Source organism: Strongyloides ratti (assembly GCF_001040885.1).
Source record: "Strongyloides ratti genome assembly S_ratti_ED321, chromosome : X".
Taxonomy (NCBI): domain Eukaryota; kingdom Metazoa; phylum Nematoda; class Chromadorea; order Rhabditida; family Strongyloididae; genus Strongyloides; species Strongyloides ratti.
Genome location: NC_037309.1, coordinates 992,542 through 1,014,246, shown reverse-complemented (window position 1 = coordinate 1,014,246; position 21,705 = coordinate 992,542). Strand labels below are relative to the sequence as shown.

General features: G+C 18.7%; 8 protein-coding genes across 8 annotated transcripts; 3 read left to right on the top strand and 5 right to left on the bottom strand.

Annotated features, from left to right (window-relative positions):
- Nucleotides 1-243: 243 nt before the first annotated feature.
- SRAE_X000022200 (Hypothetical protein) lies at nt 244-1,665 on the bottom strand (the record flags this gene model as incomplete). Its single annotated transcript, XM_024644539.1, has 6 exons — nt 244-350; nt 398-751; nt 799-942; nt 989-1,390; nt 1,432-1,584; nt 1,644-1,665. The coding sequence occupies 6 exons, from the start codon at nt 1,663-1,665 to the stop codon at nt 244-246; spliced, it is 1,182 nt and encodes a 393-aa protein (XP_024510088.1).
- Nucleotides 1,666-5,193: 3,528 nt separating this feature from the next.
- Nucleotides 5,194-5,868, bottom strand: SRAE_X000022100 (Hypothetical protein; the record flags this gene model as incomplete). Its single annotated transcript, XM_024644538.1, has 3 exons — nt 5,194-5,300; nt 5,365-5,721; nt 5,790-5,868. The coding sequence occupies 3 exons, from the start codon at nt 5,866-5,868 to the stop codon at nt 5,194-5,196; spliced, it is 543 nt and encodes a 180-aa protein (XP_024510087.1).
- A 1,127-nt stretch (nt 5,869-6,995) lies between these two features.
- On the top strand, nt 6,996-9,621 carry SRAE_X000022000 (Neurotransmitter-gated ion-channel ligand-binding domain-containing protein; the record flags this gene model as incomplete). Its single annotated transcript, XM_024644537.1, has 6 exons — nt 6,996-7,021; nt 8,050-8,061; nt 8,115-8,224; nt 8,268-8,494; nt 8,541-9,228; nt 9,278-9,621. The coding sequence occupies 6 exons, from the start codon at nt 6,996-6,998 to the stop codon at nt 9,619-9,621; spliced, it is 1,407 nt and encodes a 468-aa protein (XP_024510086.1).
- Nucleotides 9,622-10,229: 608 nt separating this feature from the next.
- Nucleotides 10,230-10,584, bottom strand: SRAE_X000021900 (Hypothetical protein; the record flags this gene model as incomplete). The annotated part of the gene is made up of 2 exons (XM_024644536.1): nt 10,230-10,467; nt 10,505-10,584. The coding sequence occupies 2 exons, from the start codon at nt 10,582-10,584 to the stop codon at nt 10,230-10,232; spliced, it is 318 nt and encodes a 105-aa protein (XP_024510085.1).
- Nucleotides 10,585-12,760: 2,176 nt separating this feature from the next.
- SRAE_X000021800 (Ubiquitin fusion degradation protein 1 homolog) lies at nt 12,761-13,805 on the top strand (the record flags this gene model as incomplete). Its single annotated transcript, XM_024644535.1, has 3 exons — nt 12,761-12,892; nt 12,951-13,112; nt 13,164-13,805. The coding sequence occupies 3 exons, from the start codon at nt 12,761-12,763 to the stop codon at nt 13,803-13,805; spliced, it is 936 nt and encodes a 311-aa protein (XP_024510084.1).
- Nucleotides 13,806-14,972: 1,167 nt separating this feature from the next.
- On the top strand, nt 14,973-15,297 carry SRAE_X000021700 (Hypothetical protein; the record flags this gene model as incomplete). Its single annotated transcript, XM_024644534.1, has 3 exons — nt 14,973-15,014; nt 15,055-15,173; nt 15,228-15,297. The coding sequence occupies 3 exons, from the start codon at nt 14,973-14,975 to the stop codon at nt 15,295-15,297; spliced, it is 231 nt and encodes a 76-aa protein (XP_024510083.1).
- Nucleotides 15,298-15,617: 320 nt separating this feature from the next.
- Nucleotides 15,618-15,922, bottom strand: SRAE_X000021600 (Hypothetical protein; the record flags this gene model as incomplete). Its single annotated transcript, XM_024644533.1, has 2 exons — nt 15,618-15,757; nt 15,829-15,922. The coding sequence occupies 2 exons, from the start codon at nt 15,920-15,922 to the stop codon at nt 15,618-15,620; spliced, it is 234 nt and encodes a 77-aa protein (XP_024510082.1).
- Nucleotides 15,923-16,917: 995 nt separating this feature from the next.
- On the bottom strand, nt 16,918-18,650 carry SRAE_X000021500 (Phosphoglucomutase-1; the record flags this gene model as incomplete). The annotated part of the gene is made up of 2 exons (XM_024644532.1): nt 16,918-18,351; nt 18,405-18,650. The coding sequence occupies 2 exons, from the start codon at nt 18,648-18,650 to the stop codon at nt 16,918-16,920; spliced, it is 1,680 nt and encodes a 559-aa protein (XP_024510081.1).
- Between the last annotated feature and the right edge of the window lie 3,055 nt (nt 18,651-21,705).

Below are 21,705 nucleotides of genomic sequence, written 5' to 3'. Positions count from 1 at the left end.
TTTCTATTGAAAGAAAAGAAAGTAAATTTTAAAGTAACTAAAATATGTTTTTTTTATTTTTAAAAAGAAAACTAAAATGTATGATGATTGTATTTATTTGTAAAAAAAAAATATAAAAGTATTTGTTATCAATTAATTATAAAAATAAAAATTTATTAAATGAAAAAATATATATAATCTGAATATTGTTTTATAAACATGATTATTACTATTCACTATATTTCCTATTTACTTTAAAAACTTTTATATACTAGATGGTTTAAGAAATTTTTCTGGGATTGGTCGAAATAATATGTTATTCGAATTGTTTGAGGTACCATTTTTTATAAAATTGTTGCTTTTTGGGGGACCTAAAAAAAATAAGTTAAAATTTTTTTTTATATATTTCATTACTAACAGATATGTTTTGATTTCGGTGTCGTTGTTTTTCCTTGTAAAGATTGAACAGATCGTGTTGTAGAATTTTTTTTTCCATCTTTTCGTGGTATCTTTTCTGATTTTAAAATTCTACCTTTTCCTTTTTTTGTGGTAATAGAGGGAGATTTATTTAATTGTTTTAAATTTAAAGATGATTCATCTAACTTACAACTATTTTTTTGTAAATAACATTGATTTCTAAATGAATTTTTTGATGATGGGAAAATATTTGACTCATTAGGAACATTTACCAAAGATTTTGTTAAAAAGTTGTTTTGACTAGTTAGTTGTATGTTATTTTTATTTGGTGAAAGTAAAATTATTTGCGAAAAATCTATAATTAATTTATTTCCTGTTTAAAGTCTATTTTATATAATTTACCTTTATTCATTACTTTGTTATTAATTGGTGACATCTTCTTTAATGTTATTCCTGAACTTATAGTATATTTTCCATCAGGTACTATAGTAATATTCCCATTTTCAATATTCATTGTCAAAGATGGTTCAATCTCAATAGTTTTAGCTTAAAGAAAAAAAAAAAAAAATAACTTATAATTAAATAAACATACATATATTTACTCGATTATCAATGTCTTTGTTTTTGGGAGATTTTGCTGTTGGTACTTCCATTATTTTAATTGAAACATCATAACTACTTAACATTACATGTTCTAGTTTAACAAATTGATATTTATCATTTTTTACAATAAACTCTAATTTGTATTGAGAGTTGTTATCATTGGTTTTTGATTGATTAGATATTTTAAGGTTATTAGAAGTGGTAACTTGATTATTATTTTTGGTAGGATTAAATAGTTCAACTTGATTTATTTTTCTTTCTAAAGTATCTTGATTTGCCTCATTTATTAATTTGTTATTAAAAGAAATAGTATCATTATTATTATATGTACTATTACATTGTTGTAAATTTGTAAATTGATTGCATTGAACATCTTGATAAGTTTGTGAATCTATTAAAAAAAAATATTTATTAAATATTAATTAAACATACTTTCTAATATTGTATTTTTATTTAAAGAAACTGGATAATTTAATGGCTTATTATTCATTTTTTGTACTACAAAAGAATTTGGTTTAATTTCATTATTTTTTTTAACTCCATTTACAGTATATGTTGGAATTAAACCAGTAGAAAAAATTTGCCCTAAGATTATAAAAAAAAACAAAAATAATAAATATGTTAAAAGTATTAATTAAACATACCAGCACTTGGTGAGGCTTCCATTTAACAATAATATTTATTTTACCTAAAATTGATAAAAGAAAAAAGTATATTAAAGAAGTGTGGTTAAATCATTATAAAAATTTTAAAAAGATCAATAAAAAGAAAACATTTATTGAATAAGTTAATGTTATGAAATATGTTTTTATTTATAACATGATTCTAAAACTTTTTATATTATAATATATATAAAAAATATATATATATATATGAACATATAAAAAACGAAATTTATTTTGTCTAAAGAGGTAATTATTAACAATTTAAATATTTTAAATGAAAAATTTTTATATTTTATAATCTATCATTTTGTAATTTTTATAATGATTATTTCTATTTACGTAATGGTATAACTATAATATTGTGTTACCTTACACTTGTATAATATATTTATAGTAATTAAATAATTTCTTAAAATACATTTATATAAAAAAATTTAAATATTAATTATGAGGATTGCAAATAAAAAAAAAATATTTTAAATTAATTATTTACGAGATAAATGATATTGACAAAAAAAAAATTTATTTTCTACAAATATAATTAATAATATTTTATAAAGATAATTATATAAAAATAAAAATAATAGGATTTATAAATTTTTAAGGTAAACATAAGAATAAATATACTAACATTATTATAAAATTATTTTTTGTAACATGTATTTGTAATAATTATATTATCTTTGTTGTAACAAAAATATTATAAATAATAAATTTAATGAAAAGTTTTAATTATGAAATAATTTTTTTAAATAAATATATATAATAAATATTTTCTTTGAGTTTATACTTTACAATTATTTTAAAAAATATTAAATTTAAATAGGTTTTATATTAAAATTATGCAAAACTTATCCTTGAACATTTTGTATAATTATAAGAAACGTAATATCTAAAGTAAAAATAATGACAATATAATTTATTATTTTTATATCAATTTTTATATAAAACATCCTCCGATAACAGTATTTTTAGGAAAATTATAAAATGTGAATGAAACTTATAAATAAAAAAAAAATGGAATGATTTTATCTAAATATTATTTTAATTAAATTTTCTCATTACATACTTAAGACAAAAAATATTAGTTAAATGATAGTAATGTAATAAAAATATAATCTTGGTAGTGTCATAACTTATATTTGTATAAAATCAAGTTGTGTAAAAATGAAATAGTTAATATTAATATTAAAAGTTGTTATAATAGAAAAAAAAAGTAATAGTTAATTAATAGTACAATAATTATTATAAAAAATGATAATATAATGAAGAGAAATGTTTATAAAAAAAAAGTAAATTATATTATTATGAATGAAAAAATTATAAGTTGTTCCACATTTATCAACAACTTTTATTAATGTTAATTTTAATTGGCTGTTTAAAAATTTTTACATTTTTTTTAAGATATTCATATGTTTTTTTTAAATAATAATATTATTAATAGATGTTTAACATTATTAAAACATTTCACGGTTTATTATATTAATAAATACAAGCTTATATATATATATTTTTTTTAAGATTTATTAAGTATTAATTATGATGAAACTTTAATTAATTATAAAAAAAATCGAAAAGCATTTATTATTATTAAATCTTAAGAGAATTTATGATGCTACTTTTCTTTTTAATACCTTAAACATTGTTGCAAAAATTCTAACAACTACAGGTTTCACAAAAAAAACTTTTAAGTTTAATGCAAATTTTTCAAAAACACTATTACCACTCGAACATCTTTCTGCATCCGTTAATCTTCTTTAGTGATTTCTTTTTTTGCAATCACACTTTCAACTTTTTTTTTAGAAAAAGACATATTTTTTTAAGGTAATTGTTACAATCAGTCGTTGTACTGGTGCTCAAATTTATTTCCCTCTGAATATGCTCTAAAACAACTTTTTCCATTTACTAATAATAAATAAAAATAAGAGTAAAAAATTTTTTATGTTGGTGATAATATTCTTACAAAAATACAATAAAAAGCATTAAAAAAATAAATAATTAACTTTATTTCATTTAATATATTTGAAGATATGATGGTGCTTTTAAAATTTTCTAGCATATTCACATTAATAAATTTTGATTAGTGATTTGAAAATACACTTATTATTAAAATAATAGAAGTTTAAAAAATTTTTTTAAAGCATATTGTTTCTATTTTTACAATGTTTTTCCTGATTTTGAACGCTTCCTTAACCTAAATTTTATAAACTTTCATTTTAGTTTTTTTAAACCTGTGAATTTATAAACTGATATAGTTAAATTTTTTGTAAGTTTTATAGTTGACATTAAATAAAATAAAACATTATTTTTTACGGTTTCTTTTAAATTTTTAAATATTAAAATCATAGTTTACTTTTTCTTGTTACGTTATATTACTGCTAACTGCAAATTAATAATTAAATTTTTAAACACGAAATAGGCATTTTTATTTTAAACACCAAACGTTATAAAATTTAATAAAGATAAAAAAATTAATTATTAAAAAAAAAACATTACTTCATGACAAAAAAAGTTTTCATTTTAAAATAAGTGTTAAAACTTTTATAAAAAGTCTCTATGCACTTTTATAATAAATTCTAAAATAAAAATAGAATACTACAGTACTTTATATCTAATTTCTGGTTATTTTTTATTTGTAATAATTGTTAATAAAAAATCAAATACCTCTTGTTTCCTGTGTTTTTTTTATTATTTACGGAAAAAATGTAAATTTTTAACTGTTATCATTGATAAAAATTTAATTTTCAACTTTTTTGAACAATTTAAAAGTATCAATTATATTGAAACAAAAATTAACAAATTGTTAACCATTATGTTACTTGTTATCGGATTATTTTTTCTTCTTTAGTAATGACTTTATAAAGTATCTATTTTTATCATCAAATGAATTTTTAATTCTATCACTTTTGATGTTTGTAAGTTTCTTTAAAATTATGTACTTTATTATTTTTTATATTATAAATTAAAGTATGATTTGATTTTTTTAAAGGATCTTTTACCTTATATAATACTATTTGATTTATTAAATAATCACTTAAAAAAGTAAATTAAAAACACATTGTGGTTAAAGAAATTTGATTTTTTTGATAAAAGTTATTAGAAATCTTTCAATTAAAGATTAAATTTTTTACCATTGGAATATGAAACTTTATTAAAATTTTTTATTTTTTTTTAAATTTGTTTCCTTCTAGTACAAATAACGATTTATAATCATTAATTTTCAACATTAAAATATAAAAAAAAATTATTTTTAAAATGCTTTTCAAGGTGTTTCTATTAAGAAAATTAATCTTTTTTAAATTTTTTTAAAAATATTTTTAATTTTGATAATTGATAACTAGAAAAAATATTTTTCAAAATAAAAAAAAGTATTTATGATATTAAAAAAATTTAAAAGGAATTCACAATAAAAAAAATAATAAAAATTATATTTCCTTATACAAAACATTCTTTCAAATTAAAAAAAAATCACTTAAACAATTGATATTAAATTTGACAATTACTCCCTTTTGAATATTGAAAATCATAATTACAATGTACATTTTGATGAAGTAAGATTTGGTACAAAGTATCTACGAGGAAACATACGAAGTGGAGGCAATGCTATTTTAAATTTCATGTCATCTGAAATATGATCTAAAAATAAAAGAAAAAAAAAAGTTATCTAAAACTGTCTTTTTTTTTCTTTATAATAACATACCGATTATAATATTATCTTTGTTGTTTTTTGATATAAACTGATTTTTTAGTTTTATAATATCCATAAAATTATATTTTTTTTTCTCCATAGATTTTCCTTCTACTTCTATAAAAACATTTTTATCTTTTATACAAATGTTAACATTTCTTTTCTTAATTATTTTAATATATTTTAAAAATTTCATTAATAAAATTCCTAAAGAAACAGCAATATTTCTTGATGATAGATTATTTAAAATATATGAAGTATTATCTCTTCTTCTTAATTTGTTTTTTAAAATTAATCTTCTATTTGTAGGTTTATAGATATATAAATTATTATCAAAAATGTATGGTTTATCAACATAATGTGGAATATCTAAACAAAATAATTAAAAAAATAAAAAAAATTTTTCCCTTTTTTAAAAATATTATTATACCACTTACCTATAAAATTTTTTTCCATAAAACGACAAATTTCATAAAATTTTCTTTTTTTTATAACTTTATTAACAGATCTCATCATTATATTTTTTTTAATTTCCAAAAGTTTTATTATGTCAATTTTTGATAACAATTTTTTATCATTAATTAAAGGCATATTTTTTAAAATTATCTAAAAATTTATAATTAATGATAATTAAAGATGAGATAATGAATTTTGGAGATTTTATGATAAAAAAAAATATTTGGATCATAGTCTATGATTGGCAATAATATTGGAGAGGTATACAAAAATGGTGGAGCATCGTTAATCTTGTGCAGTAATGAGAGAGAAGAATTTTAACTATTTATATTTATTGGAAATTTTAAAGTATTAATTGTTATGGAATATTTTTTTTATTATATATTATATTAAAAAAAATAAATTGATAAGGAAATGTTTCTTATTTGTTGTTGTAAATAAAACATAAAGTATTATCAATATTTTTTTTAAAGATAAATTTCCCCAAAAAATTTGTAAGAATTTTTATCTTGTAATTAAAAAATAAATTTTTTATTAAAAATTATTATTAATTATTAAGAAAAAAATTGGAAACAAATAAAAAAAAGTGATCAAAAAAAAATAATAATAAATTTTGGTAATAAAATAATTAAATTTCATACGACACTGTATTCTTTTTTTTTGGTAAAAAGTCTTTTGTTACAATAACTTTATTTCCTAACAATAATTTACATATTTTTAAAAATTTATATAATTAAAATTTTTTTATATTTCTAAATAATATTATATATATATACATATAAATTATATTCAATGAATGATTATGGGTTAAACTTTTCATTTACAACAAACAATAAAAGTTGTGTTAATTGCAAAATTATTAAAATAAAAAATCAAAGTATAAAATCATATTGCATTAAAAAAATTTTTTTTCCAAATTAAAATAAATGTCAGAAATATAAAAAAAATATTAATTTTGTTTTTTGTTAATTTAATATAATTGTTAAAGTATTTGAACATGTTGAAAAAAAAAATTAGTAATACATTTTTTCATTTTTTTTAACTTTTTAATTTTTTGTTTAATGGACACAATAATATTATTAGGTTTAGCAAATAATTATATAATAATCATTTAAAAGTTATTTTATAAATTATCTTGAAAATGTAATTATATTTATTTTACTTCTGAAAATCAAAGTTCTTTATATATGCATACAATTTCAACTACTTCTAGGTATTTAATTTTTAATATGATATTTTTATTTTATATTTCTATTTGAAATAATGTTAAAAGTATTTTATTTGCTTAATAAAATCATAACGTAAACTATAAAAATTATGATAATAAATTTAAATTAAAATATTAATATTTTATATTCCATATATATTATAATTAGATAATGTTATTATTTATAACTTGTTTATTTATATGTGAAAAGTATTTTAGAAAAATTAAATTAAATAAGTTTATTACAAATATCACTTATGTTGCAAAATTAACCATTTTTAAAGTGTTTTTTTTTTGTTTAAGAAAAGAAAAACATTTTTTATTTTTGAATGAAAAAATAATTTAGTAAAAAAAACATTTTCAGAATGAAGAAGAACTATATTTAGAAAATTTGATAAGAACAAATGGTGTATTGTCATTTATATTCTTATTCAAGATGATTAATTTTATTTTTTTTTTATTTATACAATGAATCTCTACTCAATCATGTAAAGTTTATAAGTTATCCTCGAAAAGGACAAAAATTTAAATTTATCATTTTTTTTAGTATAATGACACTATCTGGAAAATTAAAATTATTATCTCCAACATCAAATAAACATCTTTTCAAAAAAAAATATTTACTTTAAAAGTTTTTTTTATTAACCACTTTAAATATTTTTTTTTATATGATATTAAAAGGAAAAGAATAAAATTAAATTAAAATAAAATTTTTATTATTATCTATTTTTATTAAATAAAGATTAGGAAGAATATTTTAATTATAAGTTAATTTAAATGAAAAATGATAGCTTCTAATTAATATTATATGTCATTTTATTATTATTATAATAAATGTTATAAATATTAAATTATACATATATATAATACTAATATTAAGTTCCATCTCAGGTATATCTAAAAATATAAACATTAAAGTATTATTCTTTACTTGTACAAATATATATTGTCTTGTTTCCGTGACAACCTCATTTTATATTGAAACTGGGATTTTAATATACTTTTGTAAACTTAAATATATTAATATTTTATAGAGAAAAAAAAATGTATTTTTAATACATCTTCTATTTTTTTTTAATGTTTTTTAATTATTTTTTAGCTTTATAATTATGACAATAACGTACCATTATTTTTTAATTTTAATTTTTATAACAATTACTTGGTGTAAACAGCTTCCCGATGATTGTTCTTGGAGGCATAATTTAACAAGTAAGACAATATTTTTTTTTTAATATAATTTTTTTTATATTAGCAATAGATCATATTTCTGGAAGAACAGTTGAAGTATTAGAAAATTGTTTATATTATTATCTTATTCAACAAAATATTGAGAAAAGTGGAGATGAATTTAAATCTATATTAAATAAACCACCAGATGATCCTGTTGTTACAATAACTGTTGATGCTTTTATGATTCATAGTGTTGAAGTTTCTAAAAAAAGTTTAACACAATTTTATATTTATGGTGATTTATTTTTAGTAAGTAAAAATAAAAAAAAAAATTTTAGTAATATATAAATTATAGAGATGGAATGATTCACGTTTTCAATGGGATAAATCAGAATGGAAAATTGATCAATTTGCATTACATGATACTCATCATATATGGACACCTTCATTTATTTATGAAACATTTTGTACTTATGGTTATGATTGTATGACTAAAATGATGGATGTTGAAATACAAGATATTGGTGTTGTCTCAGCTCGTCTCTCCTTTAGATTACCTTCTTTTTGTAGTATTAATTATAATGAATATCCAGAAGAATCAAATGATTGTTGTATATTTTTATCAATTGTTGAAACAAATAAAAATTTTGCATTTGATATACAAACAAAAAGAAAAGTATCATTAACAAAAAACGTTGTTGTATCAGAGAGTAGTGATTTTATGATAAATAATCATGAAATGAAAGAAGCATCTGCATGGTTTGTTGAAGATAGAAAAATTGATGTTGTTAAAGTAGGTGGTATTAGAGGTCAATTTTTACGAATATGTCTTCATGCATACAAAAAAATGCCAACATTAAAAATGGCATTGAGAATTCCAATATCAATTGCAACAATGTTAATGTTAATGGCACCAATGTTTGGCGATCTGAAAACACAAGCATATGTTAAATTGATAACATTATGTTTACAAACAATATGTTTCCTTTATTTATGTTCTTTGGCACCTGAAACTGGTTTTGGTGGTAGAAAACCAAAAATATGTAAGTAAATTTAATTAAATTATTTATTACTATTTATTATTATTTTTAGACTCATTTTATGAATTTCTTGTTGGTCTTAGTTTTATGAATATATTATTTACACTTTTAGCATTAGCAATGAGTCGTGTTAAAAGAACAGTCCCTCCGACACATAATTTATATCTAGTATCAAAATTAATTAATAGATATATGTGTTGTACAGAAACTGAGTCATCAATGAATTATACAAGACAAATTGATGATAGTTTGGAACGTAATCATAATTCAATAATGTCAAATGATCAAAATGACTATAGAATGCAATGGGCTCATATTTGGATAGCATTATATCATATAATGGCATCTATTTCAATATGCGTATTTTTATTGGTTGTTATTTGTGACATTTTATAAGGTATAACTAAGATAAAAGGAACAACAAAAAAAAACATGGAGTTATCTTTATGGATATAATAATATTATTATTATAATAATTTTTTTCTAATGTCCCAAGTGTAAAGATTTTGTTTTGTCCTTCTTTATAATGTATTTTAAATTTCTAATCCAGTCATAGATCAATTTTTTGTTTATCAAAACATAAAAATGTTATCATTCAAATTTTGAAATATATTCGGTTTTGTTTTATTTTTTATTCTAAGTTTATCAATAAAAATATATCATTCATTGTAATTATAGTGTATTTTTTTTTTGTTTTAAAATTAATGTTACCCTAGTGGAATATTAAACAATTCAATAATTAAAAATGAAAAAGACAATTTTATAAAATAATGATTATTCAAATTTAGTAGTAATATCATGAAAAAAAAAAGAATAAATTTTCCTTAAATAAGATAATAAATGTCCTTGTTATAAAGAAAAATTTTTCTTGAAAAACCAATTATTTTGTCAAAAATACAAATTTAAAGTTAATTAATTCAAATGTAATAAAAAAAATTGTTGTACTAAATTACTTATATAAAATTGCACTAACTTTCATGTTGTAAACAAATAATATCATTTTGTTAGTAAAAAAAATCTTTTACTCCTGAATACATCTTCTTATCTTTAACATTATGAAATGAATTAAACATTCTGGATAGTTGACCTCTTGCAGGATTACGACCAAAAGGTACACGAACTACCAGTCTTCTTTTGGTAACTTTTTGATAATCATTATTATTTGAAACATAATAGGGTATACTGTCAATAGATCCATATCCTTTGTTGTCTACCATAACCATATTATTGTCATATATAGCACTTAATATTATTATATTTTTTGATATTTTAAACTTACTTATAAGAAGAAATTATTGGAAAAGATAAAAATAAAAAGAAGGTAAGTTTTATAACACCATGACTTGAAAAAAAAATCATGATTATAATTTCTAAAAAAATTTTTTAATATTAAAAAAAGATAAAAAATAACATTTAAAAAAAAAAATAAAAATAATAAAAACATTAAAAATATAGTCATAAAAAAAAATAAATAAACTTGCAACATTTAACTATAAATAAACAAAGGCAGCATAAAAGTTTTTATATTATAATCGTAAAATATGACTACTTAAATAAATAAATGCACTAATATTAAATAATATATAAATATTTGCAACATTTTCTGATAGATTTTTAAAAATATTTTTGCCAACTATATACATACCTTAATAAAGATAAATTATTTTAAAAATTTTTAATGTCTATATTTTTAAATTAAAAGCTTTAAATATGATGAAAAAATTAAGTATTAAATATGACAAATATTCTAAAATCGTTGTTAAAGATATACGAGAAGGCTAATTTTTAACATTCTAATAAAAATGATGTTATAATAAAAAATTTAACTTACATTCTTTTTTTTTTTATAAAAATTATTCATGTATAAAATATATTTGTTAAAAGATAATATGGCTGACGATGTTCTGATTTTTCTAAGTCTATTTTTTATAATATTCAGTATAATATTTATATAATTGAGGAAATCGCTATGTAATCTCTTTTTTTTTTATAAAACATTTAACAGCGAAAATTTCAATAACATGTTATTATAATTTTAGCTATAGATATATGGTATCATCAGGAAAATGCTACTAATTAACATTTTATATAAACTATTTGTTTAGAATTAGTATTTATTGAACAAAAAATTGTACTACATGACTTGTAAGTTTTTTTTTTCAAAAAAAATTAGTATTTATTGATAAAATTAAAATATTAGGATATTAGAAAATAACAAATAAATTTATTTTCTTTTTTTTTAGTATAAAATATCTATAAAAATAAGGCGTGGAAATATTTGAGATCATTTTTTTTTAATTATTCAAAATTATAAACTATTTTTAATTATAATTATATATTGTTAAGCAAATAAATTTAAAAATAAAGTTTTATGACATTAATTACATCATTAATTTACATTATTAAAACTTTTATTTTTTTTTTTTAAAAATAGAAATCAAAAACAATCCTTTTTTGTATAAAAATTATTAATAATTACTATTGATATTTAAAATATTTGTTTTTGTATAAAAAAAAATATTTAAGAAATATAAATTATATAAAGAGAAATTAATAAAAGTAATTATTTATAAATAGAATTTATTAATAAGTTTTTTAAATTAAACAATTAATAAACAATTTATTGAAAAAAAGAAGGAAGTTTAAGTTCTAAAAAAAAGAAACTATTTAAAAATGTTAGCTAGTAAAGTGAAAAATTAAAATGGCATTTTATATTTTAAAACATATTTAATTATTTATCTAACATAACTCTTTGAATTTAGTTTGAACTGGTTATACATATCATCCAACAAATAAACACTTTAAATTTAACATCTAAAATACAATATAAATAAACATTTTATTTAATTAATATTTTTAAATCAAACAAATTTTGATTGCTAGCCACCAATGGGAATTGAAATTTTATTGAGGAATGGTGATAAATAACCAAATTTCACTATTTAAATAAAAAGTGTGCTTCTGATTTTTTTTAATTAAAATTCCACTTCATTGGCATTTTATTATAATAATTCACAATTTATATATTTAAAATTATATACAAATTTTTGCCAATGTTTAATAGATAAAAAATTCTTATGAATTAAAATACACATTATATTATATGTTGATTTATTTTAAATATTTCAACAAAATTATTAATAAATACTTGAATATAATTTTATTAATATTCCATTAATATTTTAAATTACCTCATAATATAATAAAATAATATCTAAAAAACAAAAATATTTTTATTTTTTAAATAATAATTATCGTGAAACTAGTGTTTTCATAAATTTTTCATTAATTAATCCTCTACTTGTTTATCAATTACTAATATTTTTTTAATATTAATTTTTATTGACAATAAATTATTTAATTCATATAATTATTTTCTTTATTCATTAATTATCATATAATTTTAATATATAATTTGTTCATAGAAACCATTATCCAACTTTGTTTTTTTAACTTCCAATTAAGACACCTGTTATTTTTTCTCATAATAAAAAGGCTTTTAGTCGATAAATATTTTATTAAAACTCAAAAAAACATGTTACAACATTTAATGGAAAATTTAGGTATTCCTATACTACCATATAAATCACAATTAAGATGTTTTTCTATGATTTATTATGCAAATGCTGACCATGATAAAATTTCAAATCTTAATTTTGGGGGAAAAGTAAGTAGCTTATTTTAAAATATAAAAGTATACACTTTCTTTTTTTTGTTAATTTTAGATTCTTTTACCATCAAGTGCATTAGATTATCTAATGAGAAGCAATATTGAGTATCCAATGATGTTTAAACTTTTAAACACAAATACTGAAATTCAACGTGCAACTCATTGTGGTGTTTTAGAATTTAGTGCTGAAGAAGGAAAAGTTTATCTTCCATCTTGGGTATGTACATAAAATAATTAAATTTTTTTTCTAAAAATATTTGTTAAATAGATGATGGAACAATTGTTAGTAAATGATGGTGATTTAATATCAATTGAATATGTTCAACTTCCTAAAGCTACTTATGCCAAGTTACAACCACAATCAGTTGATTTTTTGGATATAACTGATCCAAGAGCAGTTTTAGAAACGGAATTAGCAAAATTTTGTTGTTTCACTATCAATGATCTTATCACTTTCAGATACAATGATACAGATTATAGTGTTAAAGTAGTAAAATTAGAACCCGCTAATGCAGTTAGTGTAATTGAATGTGATCTTAATGTTGATTTTGCACCACCTGTTGGTTATCAAGAGGAGGAACCAGAAAAAAAATCTTCTGAAATGCCTGAAGGACCAGAATTACCATCATTTAAAGAGATAAATGCTAAAGTTTTTCAGGGTGAAGGAATGAGACTAGATGGTAAAATGAAAAAGAAAGTTGTTAAAGAAGATGATAAAGAATTTATAATGAAAGCATTGCCTGAAATTATAGTAAATGAAGATTACAAACCAGGAAATCTTAATTTTACAAGATATAACTATAGAAATAGAACAATTTTAGAAAATCAGATAAAAGAACATAATGAAAAAATTATAAGTGGTGGATTTAATAGTATTGGTTTTACAACTAGAAGCAAAAAAAAACATTAATACTTATTAATGTGGCAAAACATTTTTAATTACTTTATTTAATGGACTTTTTTTAAAAATGTATTTTAAATTTATTTTACTTTTATTTTCACATATTTGTATCATTCAAATATTACAATTTTTATAAAAACGTTTTAATATTTATAAAAATTAATAGAATAAACTTTAAATTTATTTTAATATATAATATACTTTTTTGATGACAAAATTAAAAATTGATGTGACATTAAAGCATTATATCAATAGTATGTAAAATAAAAATTTCGTGTTTTTTTTTTTATAAATTTAAAACAATTTACACATATCTTATCAAAATAAAATACTGATTCTAAATTTAATTTAAAAGTCGATAGATGAAAATATATTAAAAAAAAACAAAAGTTGCTTATTAGCTAAATGTTTATTAAATAAAACATATGATTTATGTTTAATGCATGAAAATAAATATAACTTTTTTTTAAACTTTATTTGTTAAACTTCAATAGCTAAACGAAATATAATATTAAACTTGATTATGTATATTGTATAATGATAAGCATAAATTTACGTTAATTATAATAAAATATTTGACTTTAAAGAAATTTAAAATGACAGGAAAATACTTGTTATTTTTTTTACTATTACAAAAAAGTTTTCTTATGACAAAGTATAAATGTCATTGGAAACAAAAATTATTAGTCCATTATTATAAGACTAGTTAGCAATATATTTGAGACGGTAAAATAATTTAATCAGGTTCTCATATGTCTAAATTCTTTTTATAAATATATTGCGCAATACTGTTATTCATTTAATTTATGATATATTTTTTTTTAAAATAATTATTCATTTATTCTTTCTTTAAATATCTTCAAATTGAAGACAAACTTATTTGTGAAGAATCATTATATTCTTTCTTTTAATCATTTTGTTTGTGTACTTATAATTTTTTTTTAAGTAAAAGATTAGATTATACACTTTTATTGTTAAACTCTTTAAAATGAAAAAAGAGAGATACTACTTTTAAAGTATATTATGAGGAAGAAAAATGAATGAATAAATAATATATAAAATCACAACTAGTATTTTTATCTAGATATAATAATCTTTATATTTCCTATTTATTTTCAGAAACAATCACAAAAACGATTTTCGTGTAAATTTATATTTTTTTAAAATATAATAAATATGCTTATTAATATATGTCTGTTACTTTTTATATCAATTCAGGTGAGATAATAAATAAGTAAACTTTTTATACATTTTTTAGTACATTACTGGCATTAATTATGGCAAAATTCACATAAACAATAGTTTTCCCGTCTGTTACAACTTAGCACATGGAAATCATAATCTTAAGACCCCACAATATTATAATGCTACCGCAAGGTAATTATACTTATCTTTTAATTTTCTAGAAATTAATAATATATTTTAATTTAGTTTCTTTGCAAAATATCAAAAGCCTGAGTATTTTCTTCGTTGTCACGCCAAATCAGCATCATATTTTTAAAACATAAATATATATATATATATATTACATATATAAATTATATTGTTATATTGTAAATTTATAAAAAAATAAAATATACATTTTTAGACAAAATTTTTACTTCTAAATTAAATTAAAAAAACAATTAGTAAATGGTACCAATATACTACAAAAAAAAAAAGATAATAATGCCAATTAATGTAACAAGAAAATGTTGTCATATAGATAACATATCAGTATTATAAAGTGGCAAATAATGGCAAGTAAAATTATCTTCATTACGACCACTATATCCAAATAACTTTTTTTGAACAATATTTGTTTTTTTTTCCCTTAAATTTTTATTTATCATCAGGTAAGATATCACAAATCATTGCCTCAACATTTATTATATCAGAACCTCTTCGAATCAAATTTGGTCCAATTAATTTAAGTGATCTGGCTCTACTAAATACAGCAAAACGTTGATTTATTTCTGCTTCTGAAAATATTTAAAAAAAAAAGATAATAATAATATATATATAGTTATAGATAACATAATATTTCACTAACCTATCTCATTGTTATTAGTACTTTTTTTATCATCTTTTTTAAACAATATTATATTGTTAAAAATATATTTAAGTCCACAAAATTTAAATGTCATTTTTTTGTTCTGAAAGAGAAAAAAAAATACAATAATAATATAAAATTGTAGGTGGTATATTGAAAATAAGAATAAATAAATATTTATATAAACAAAGTTTACATGGTCAATAAATACAATTATATATAAATGTATTTTTTTTTTGTGATCATTTTAATAACTAATATTAAGATTGAACTTTATCTAAAATATAATATTTAATTGTTTTTGTTTATAAAAAAAAATAATATAAATACATATATGTATATATATTATTAATAAATTTATTTAATGAGAAAAGTGATAATAAAATTATCAAATACATTTAGAGTTTATTCCTTTAAAATAAAAAAAAAATTCTGCCCTTTAATATATCGGCGTTTGTCTGATATGTATAAAAGCATACCAGCCTGTACCTCATGTTTTTAATGTATTAGATCTAGTGTAAGTATTAATATCAAATGATAATAAAAAAAATGTTAATATAATATTTTTGGCAAGTATTTATATATATATACTATTTTGATTATAATTAAAAAGTATAAAAAACTTTTAAGTATTTTTTTTTAAGATAATTTATATTAAGACAAAAAAAAAAATTAAAATTAAAAAAGAAGCATAATAGCATGCGAATAACTATAAATTATATATTTTAAAAAGGTTGGGCCTGTCTTAGGTATATATCAAATTTATATGTCTACATTATTACAATGGGAGTGGAACAAAATTGTTTGTACCATAATTTTATTATGATTGCCATTGTATATAATAAAATTATTAGTTCAAATACTTATTAATAGAGAATATAAAACTTGTAAATTTATACTACATGACAATCTTAAATTATTAGTATGTTTAATTTATAATAAATGTTTATATATATCCTTCATTTATCAATGTAATTTAAAATATTGTTTTATTTTGTTTTTTCTTTTAATGTTTATAAAATGTTAAATTTGAAAGAATAAAAGTTTTTATAATAACAATAATAATAAATTTCAGTCAGACTAATTTAATTATGTTATAACAGTTGGTTCCTTGCGTCCAGTAAATTGTTCCATCTTACAAATATCTAATGCAACAAGTGCTAATGGTTTAAGAAGATCTTGAGCATTTTTGTATAAATTTTCACTATCAGACTTTGGAATGTAATATTCACAATATAATCTAATAGTAGCACCAGCACTACCTGTACCAGATAAACGGAATACAATACGACTACCATCAGAAAAAAATATTCTTGATCCTTGATTTTTTGTGACACTATTATCAACAGGATCTGTATAATTAAAATCATCACCTTTAATAACACTAAATTTTTTACCATTAGATTCAATATCACTTCCAGGTAAAACCATTAATTGAGGTTTTAAAAATGACATAAGTAAATTAGCACTTTGTGCATCAACATTTTCATAATCATATCTTAAAAAGACATTTCTTCCAAATGTTTGCCAATGTTCTTTAATAATATCTTCAACAGATTTTTTTTGAGCTGCTAAAATTTGTAACCAAGCTAAAAATGCCCAAATACCATCTTTTTCTCTAATATGATCAGAACCAGTACCAAATGATTCCTCACCACATAGTGATATTTTTTTAGCATCCATTAAATTTCCAAAATATTTCCAACCTGTTGGTACTTCATAAACATTAATATTTTTAGCTTTACCAACTAAATCAACTGCCATTCCTGTAGGCATTGAACGAGCAAAACCATTAACTGATGATTTTCTAAAATATGGGATATGTTCAAGATTATTAGCAATAACAGCTAATGAATCACTTGGAGTAACAAAAAAACCATATTTTCCTAATATCATATTTCTATCACCATCTCCATCAAAAGCGGCTCCAATATCATATGTACCACTTTTCATAACATTGACTAGACCAGCAGCATATGTAAGATTAGGATCAGGATGACCACCACCAAAATCTGGTTTTGGTGTTGCATTTAAAACAGATGATACAGGGCAACCTAATTCATCAATTAATATTTTTTTAGCATATGGTCCTGTAACACCATGAAGTGAATCTACAAGAACATTAATTCCAGATGAAATGTAAGTTTTTATGGCATCAAAGTCAAAAATTTCTTTCATTAATTTTACATAATCATCAACTGGATCTATTACTTGTACACTAAATTCTCCAACACCCTCAATATTATACTTATTTTCTCCTAATACACTAAAATCAACTTGAAGATCAGGACATATTTCATAATTTGTAATTGTCTTGGTAAAATTAAAAATTTCTTCAGTTACATTATCAGGTGCTGGACCACCATTAGAACAATTAAATTTAATACCAAAGTCATTTTTTGGGCCTCCAGGATTATGTGATGCTGTAAGTATTATACCACCTGATGTCTTGTATTTTCTAATTAAATTTGAAACAGCTGGAGTTGAAAGAATTCCATCTTTACCAATTATAAGTTTAGAAATCTAAAAGTATAAAATTAATAAGATAAAAAAAAATAAATTTTTATTATACATACACCATTTGCAGCAGAAATTTTTATGATAAGACTAACAGCCTCAGGACAAAGATATCTTCCATCACCACCAACAACAAGAGTAGAACCTTGTTTTTTATCACCAAGTCCACCATTTAAGATACATTGAATAAAATTTTCAGTATAATTTGGTTGTTGAAATTCAAAAACTTTTTTTCTTAAACCAGAAGTTCCAGGTTTTTGACCAGAGAATGGTTTTGTTGAAATAATCTTTTTAATATATGACATAACTAAAATAAAAAAAGTTGTGAATAAATCAATATAGTAGTAGTATGTTATATAATATTTATCTGAATATTTGTTGTCCTCTTATCATAGGATATAAATATTTGAGAAAAGGCAAAATTTTTAAGAATATGTTACTTATAAAATAATATAACAAGTATTAATTTTAAGTATTAGAATAAGTAATGAATATTATTAATAACACCACTATTTATAAAGTAAATGATTTGTAAATAACTCTTATAATATTACACGTATAATTTTAAAATTTTAACTTTATTTAAAGTATATAGATGTATCATCTTTAAAAAAATAAATAAATGTTAATATTGACCTTTATATAATGTTAAATAACATTTTGTTTTTTTTTTCTGCATAAAAAAGTATACAATAATGTCATCCTATATATCATCATTTAACTTATAATACTTTAAAATATATTGATAACAAATAAGTAATTCCATAAAACGATAAGAAAATAATTTATGTGTATAACAAATTATCAACAAAAAAAACTTAACAGATAATATAGAAAACATTGAAATGATCACAATAAATATCTAATGAAGTACTAAAAAGTGGTAAATATATACATTTTAACATAAAATATTACTATATTTTTTTAATATTAATATACAAAAAAATATTGCACTGTTCTTAAATAATACTACAATTAATAATTAATTTTTATAATATTTTTAAAATATTTTTAGATGTTTGATTATTGGAAAAATATTTATCAATAATTATAAATATTCAATAAGAAAAAATTTTACAAATATATTATACTTATAGCATAGATAAATTTTTTTTTAACATAATATTTATATATACTAAGTTAATAATATTATTAACTACATTACTATAATGGAAAAATAAATAAATATATATAGATACTTTTCAATTAATATAAGAAAATGATAAATTTTAAATTTTATATATTCAAATAAATATAAAATATTTTGATTAAAATCAAAACATTATTAATAATAAATATATATATATTTAAATATAAAAGTTTATTAAAATTCCCACTATATATATTAACCTTAAAAAAAAATACTTATATATAAAATAACTTACACTGGTAACATTAAAAAAAAAAATTTGATATAAGAAAGTAACATAAATTATTGTAAATAATCAATGTTATTATTTTTTAAAATTCAAATAAATATATAATAAAATTATTTTCAAACTTCAAATACATCTTTTTTTTTATTAATAAAAGTTTTGAGAAAGTTCATTTTATCAGTTCTTTTATATTTTGGTATAATTGTTAGAATATTTTCTAAAGCAAATATTTTATTTTATTTATCACAAAGAGATAACTAGCAGCAATATATATTAAATAAAGTGAATAATTTGAAAATTTCAAAAATATTAATAGAAATATTTTTCTAACAATTTATCTGATTGCTTTCACATTATATATATTTATATAATATTATATCATAAATAAAATTTATTGAGTATAATTATGATTAAAATTATACAAAAAAAAGGAAAAGAAAAACTTAAAATCAAATGTTGATAAAAAGAAGATAGGTTATATTATTTTATTGAAGAAATAGTATTATTATAATAAAGTATAAATAAATATTATTCATGGAATGAGTTGTTGATGTACCTGCTTGTTTTGTATGCTATAAAATAAATATTTTAAAAAACATAGTTGGCTTTGAATTTTAAAAAAAAAAAGTATGTATTCATTTTTATACACAATTTTATTGAAACATATATATTTTTTTTTTATTTTAAAATAAATGAAGTTTATCAAAAGTAGAAATATTGATGATAAATTATTATAATTATATATATCTATTTTATAATTTTTTTGTAGTATTTACCTTTAACAAATTTGCTTAAATTTCTTCAAAAAAAATTAGTACTTTAGTAGTAAATATTTTTACCAGTCAACTTAAAGTAATTTCTTTATTTCATTTTTATTATAAATCCTTATATATTAATATTATATCTAATAAAATTTATTTATTTTATAAAACTACATATTTTAGGATATATATTTATTTTAAACTTTTTTTTTTCTTTTGATTGCTTTTTATTATTTTATTTTTATTCAAATTATAAATCATTATTTGAAAATAGTCTTTGTATATTTTATATTCCAATAACATAAAAAGTATCAAACAATTAGTTTATTTTGGTATATATATATATAATTATAATATATATAAATATATAAGTTAAGTACTTCCAACATCTTAGATAGATATTATAGTTTTTATACAATTAACACCTCGTCGTAATTTATACTCTTACCAACTTTAATACTGTGTTGTTCCCAAAATGCTTTTAATATTACTTTTATTAGAAATAAATAAAATGTATTGTGTTTTTAATAATATCAGTAAAACTTTTTTCTTTAATTTGTTCTATAATATCTTAAAAACCATGTCTTTTTTTTATAGTACATTTTAATTTAACATATTATTGAAAAAAGTATTTGTAAAAAAAAAAAGAAATTATTTTTTTTTTTTATATACTTCCAAATTTATAATATATCTTAAAGTTCATTTTATAAATATATACTTTTTTTTTATACATATTTATATGACGATTGAAAAAGATTGACGTAGTATTTTAATTTAATTTTCTTAATTTTTTTTAACTGTATATATTCTTTATGAAATTTATTTTTTTTTTAAATGTTTGGGTTATAAATATTTTGAAAAATATAATTAATACAAATAAAATTAATGTATTTATATATAACGAAAAAAAAATTGTTTAAGAATCTTTTTTTTTAATAATATATTCACATCATTATCCATAATATATTATTAAATTATAAGATCATAATATATTGTTCATTTTAATAATTTTCCCACAACAAGCTTTAAAAAGCATTTTTAATAGGTCAAAATTATAAAACTCCCATATAGCTTTAATTTTTATTTATTTTTATTATCTATGGAATTATTAACAGATTTTTTTTAACAAATTGTAATATAATGCTAATATTATTATATATTTTAAGTAATAAATTAATAAATAATTGTAAAGATATTATATTAGTTATGTAATTAATAAGTTA